This window comes from Crocodylus porosus, unplaced genomic scaffold, assembly GCF_001723895.1.
Source record: "Crocodylus porosus isolate Cpor-Errol unplaced genomic scaffold, CroPor_comp1, whole genome shotgun sequence".
Classification (NCBI taxonomy): domain Eukaryota; kingdom Metazoa; phylum Chordata; order Crocodylia; family Crocodylidae; genus Crocodylus; species Crocodylus porosus.
Window position 1 is genome coordinate 66401370 of NW_017728918.1, and position 5185 is coordinate 66406554.

A 5185-nucleotide genomic window follows, 5' to 3' on the forward strand; every position below is an offset into this window, starting at 1 on the left:
CAAACAGACACCTCCCAGCCAGGGAGTCAAAAGTGGCTGGATGCCAACTGTTATCCACCTTACTTTCTTGTATGCTGCTGGTAACAGATTGGCAAATTATTTATCACCATGTCCCAGTGGGTCATAAGGTTTAGGTAAATCTTTGACTTTGTGAAATCTGAAGGAAGTTTAACGAAAAAATAAAAAATAAAAACACAGGGAACTGTGGGTTTCCCCTTACAGGCTGGTGGAGTTCCAGCCTGCAAGGGTCGGCTTGGGGCTGGGGGGAGTGGGGAAAGGCAGTTGAAGGGGGCCTCATGTGCACACACATGCATGTGGCAGCCAAGCAGTAGTGGAGAACAGCTCCTGCAGCTCCTTCCAGGTAAATCTATGGGTGCAGGAGGGAGGGGGTACAGGCGACATGTTAGAAGGGTGGCAGTACAGACGATGTGGCAGAGGCGCATGGGGGGCCAAGGTGATGCAGCAGCAGGGCACGTGCCCCCCCAAGATTTCTATGCCCATAGTGGGGCGTAGGACTTCAGCTGGGCTGGACCAGCTTTTGGAGGCAGGAACTGCCTCTGTAGCCCAGTGGGCGGGACCCAGCATGGGAGGAAGGACTGTGCTGCCATGGCCACTAAGCTGAATGGCAGGGGTGGTGGCACAGAGCTGTGCCTCCTGGTGCTGCTGGGCAGGCAGGGGGCACCTCAGCTTGGCAGCCATAGCAGCACAGTGCTCCTGCTTGCTGGGCCACAGAGGCAGCTCCTGCCTGGAGCTGATCTGACCTGGCTGCAGCCCTGTGCTTCACTGTGAGGGCAGAAATCTTGGGGGCATGTTCTCCCCCCACCCCCTGCCATGTTGCCTGTGTCCCCTCCTACCCCCTGACACATCGCTTGTGCCCACACCCCCTTTCCCATACACCCACCCTGTTCCCTACACACCCACTCCCTTCCTTTCACACTGTGGGGCTGGGGTTGGGGGGCAGTGGGTTAGGAGTGAGGGACACCAGCATGGGCAGGGGTAGGGCACCAGACTATCAGGGCTGCTCAGCACCACAACGCAGTTGGAGGACAGCCACAGCTGGACTTACATCCTGGTGAATGAAGGGGGCCAGGGGAGCTTTGATTTTCTATGATAAAAAAACCAAACAAAAATTGAACACCTAAATATATAGGTTTTTAGAATTTATTTTATTATGATTGAGGCACTGGTAGGCTTCCAAATTGCTTTACAATTGTAAATATAGCAATGAAACATTGTGTTCAACTGATACCTATATATATATATAGTGGCATTTCATTTTAATTGTGGAAAAGCATGGATTTGGGGGATTTTAATCAGAGAATTTGGGATTTTAAACAGTTATAACCAGGGATCCCAGTTTTCTAGTACCTTGGAATTGGATTACTATTTTAATACGTCTATGTTCAGTCTATGCAAATTTATGCCATGAAACAGTTCAAGAACCACAGTTCAAAACTGAACTGACAGCTCCTTTGTATTCTACGTCCAGCAGAAAGAAGGGCTCTAGGTCTGGACAAACTGTTTCTAGAGGCTACAGCTTTAGGGGCTAGATCCAGCTGAAATATATGGGCATAGCACTGTTGAAGTCAATGGGTGATCTGGTCTGGTAAGTTAAGAGATCTAACTGGGAATGAGGATAAATGTGTTATAACTTTTAGCCATTCTTACATTCACTATACTATATTTTTCATCTTTATTATTTCCAAGACTTTTTCGGTCTCCAGTCTGATTTGAAAAATAAGAGGGCACTGTACAAAGAGATTTCATAAGCAATTGCTATGGTTGTCAGACAGTTATGGAATTGTATGCTTTCACTCATTTTTATATTCATTTGCCAAACCCAACCATTCTTGGCAGGACCATATTCAATCTTATTTCTTGGACTTTTAATATAAAAAAGTCATTAAAAATCTTCATAAGCACTGGAATAATGTGTATAATCTGCTTGCCACAAAATAAAAATGCTGGAGCTATAATGTTTCTCTCTTCTGACAGCTTAAGCACCCCAAACTCTCTTCATATACTTAAATTCTGTGTTCTTTCACTCACTCTCCATTATTTTCCCCATTGTCAGGATTTTTTCTTCATTATTGAAAAGGAAATGCATCTGGCTTTTGTTACTCTTAAGGTTTTAATATTATTGAATTCCTTGGATAATTTTCCTTGATCTACAGTACATTGGCTACAGTTGACGTTGGAGTGCTTGATAGCAACATCTTGTAGATATCACTATCTTCCAGAATTTAACAGAGTAAAATTTACACATGACTAATTTTCGAAGTGAGGATTCCAAACTACAAGTAACTTGTGTGGAGCAGGCTTGCAACAGTTTTTGGTTTTTTTAATGTTATCTGAAGATATAGGATAAAATTATAGCCCTGTTGAACTGAATAGCACTGGGGACCCTTGGCCAGTCAGAGGCATAGGAGCAGCTGCCACACTCCATCTGCAAAATGGCTGTTGGACCACATGTTCTGCCCACAAAATTAAGGGGCAGCTGCCCCAAATTCAGTAGGTCCTTACTTATAAGCTTAGAGCAGACAGTAGCAATCTGTAGTAGTGGGTAACAGACTGCCTTGCTGTGCCCCTGTTCTGCTTGGAATACCTAACTGTAGAGGCAGCCCTGGCCAAGTGGCCGCACTGGGATAGGACCAGTGTGCTGCATGCTCAGCTGGTGTCTCACTTTCCCACTCTCAAATCTCACCCACCATGATTTGATGTAGTTGAAGGGAGGTAATACCTGCCTAGTGCGAGGTTTGCTGAGGTCAAGGCCAGGGTCTTCTGTAGGGCTCCTTCCTTCCCTTCACCCCACCCCCTTCCACTCATGGTGTTAGTTGATGCTGGGTAAGCCTATCCAGTCGCTGTGTGCGACTGACTACTGCCTTGTCAGTAGTCAGAAAATGAAGCTGTTGAGCTGTCTGGAGTTGGTGTGGTTCTAGCCTTGATTGCTAGATCCAGTCATCAGTTCTGAGGTCCATCAGGCATGGTCCACATAAAGAGGCAAATAAATTAATAATAACTGAAAAGGCCAGGCCACAGGCTCTCCTCTGGCCCTATGGGCATGCCAGCTGTCTTGCTTCAAGCAGTGCCAATCTCACAGGGGTTGCCCTGTGCTCATTCAGTCCATATGGGCCTGCCAGTCCCCAGCAAACTCCTGCGGTAACGTGGGGCCAGGGTGTCACAAACCCTGGCTTAGCCCCTAGTAGTACCTGCTCACTCTGCATTGTACACTGATCCAGGATCAGTTTGGAGGGTTTTGGAATTCCAGGTATCACGCTCCTGATTTCCTTCCTCTGGGGGAAAACAAGGTGAGTACTTGTGACAGTTGTGCCTCCTTGGGTCCGTCTACTAGTGACTCTGAAACACTGATTAAGGGCCAACCGCCCGCCTTCTTGCCTGCCATGCCTTGTTGTTATTTGCTTGATTGGAAGATATTAATCAAGCGGAAGGCTGCCCATTTTCTGTCTTGGTGCCTGGGGCACTATCTGCGGCTCCTTTCCTTCCCTTACACCACAGCCCAAGCCTTGCAGATGTACCCGACGTTGTTCAGGTCCATTCTACTCTCCGTGCCATGCGGACGCTCTCTGGCTTGTCCTGCAGCCTGCACCCTCACCGGCGCCCTCTAGCTTGTCTCACAGCCTGCACCCTGCTGATGCTCTCTGGCTTGTCCTGCACTGCCCACTCTGGGGCTACTCACCATTGCCAGCTCCAGGGCTCCTCACTGCTCCCTTCACTCTGTGGCTCCTTGCTGCCCCCTAGCTCTGGGATGGGGCCAATGTACCCCAAAATGCTATGCCCTCTTTGGCACCAGGACCCCCTCCACGCTACTGTGGGGTCCCTATGAGGCCTCTTACAACCCCTAATAGCCTCACCCGGTCCTCCGGTCAAAACAATAAACACAAGAACACAAAACCCCTGGGCTACAACATAAAAGCTAGACCATCTGGATAAACAAGATTCAATCCCTACCAGAGAGAGAGTGCCCCAACCCCAGCAGCAACCAGGGGATGTTCCCACCATCAGAGTTGTCCCCTTCGTCTGCAGTTGCCGAGTTCCTCCTCCCTCAGCCACCGGTAAGTAACTGCCCTCCTGGCCTCCTGCCTGGGCTTAAGAAGGGCTAAGCCCTGCCCCTTCCTGTCACTAGGTTTCACTGGTTGCCCTAGCAACCAGGACCTGCGCAGTCCTTGTGACTGGCAGCTGAGCCTCCCCCTTCCTGCCACTAGCGGTCTCTCCTGAGCCATTTCTGCTCTCAGGCGCAGGGCACCTGAGTGCTCTGTAACAGTACTCTAATCCAATTGTGCTTTTCCCCAGCCCTGCACTTTCTGCAATCTTATGTGGGAGTTTCTGGGTTGGCCTGGTCAATCATCCTCCTTGTTTGCCCCCAGTGGCTGCCAACTGCCGGCAGGTGCCAAGACGCCCAAAGGGGCTCATTGTTCTCCACAGCTGTTGCCTCTGACTCTCAGGCAGAGCTCTGTGCATTGGTTGCTGACTCCCTCTTGAGGCTGCTGCCCAAACCTGCATGGGGCTGGGTTTCACGTCCTTGCCCCAGTCCAGGTGTGGAGCATACTACATGCTGGCTGCCTGTCTGGCAGCCCAGAGGCGCTGCCCTGAGAGCACAGGCTTGTTGCTTTGCTGCATGCCCAGCCGGGAATGTGCTGTCTGCAGCACATGCTGGTTGCCTCCATCCTGTACAATATATATTGGTACCCAGTGCAGGTGGGGTCTTACAATATCCAGGGCTATGCACTCAAAGGGTTTCCCAATGATAGGCATCACCATGAGGGGTACCACAGGAGGCTTTTTGACTGAAGCCTTCTCAAAAAAGTTAAAAAATATTGATGACAACTGCATAGTGCAAGAGAATGTGAGTTTGTGGCTGAACCTTCTAAAAAGAAATAATGAGGCATGACTTACAGCTTATCTTAATATATTTATGATGTTTTTAAGCAGGCTCCTATTTGTCTGGTATATAACTGTGCGAAATGTCTATCCTTGATTAATTAGTATAGTAAATATCTCTTTGCAATTCACTCATGTTTATGTGTAGGAAGAGTGCACCCGCCGGGCCTCGATCATATGATCCCATGCCGTCCGGCCCAAGGACTTGGTGGTAACCTTTCGCTCCATCCCTTAGGGGAGGTGCCACCTATCTCCTGGTTCAGGCAGTCTTCCCCCTCCTTATCCC

At 49.1% G+C, this 5185-nt stretch overlaps 1 protein-coding gene across 1 annotated transcript in view; it reads left to right on the forward strand.

Annotated features, from left to right (window-relative positions):
* The first annotated feature begins 4777 nt into the window (after positions 1-4777).
* The window catches only part of RIPPLY2 (ripply transcriptional repressor 2), a 66708-nt gene continuing 66300 nt past the window's right edge, over positions 4778-5185 (forward strand). The window contains exon 1 of the mRNA XM_019538168.1: positions 4778-4864. Coding sequence (XP_019393713.1) covers positions 4778-4864 — 87 coding nt within the window. The remainder of the gene's footprint in view (positions 4865-5185) is intronic.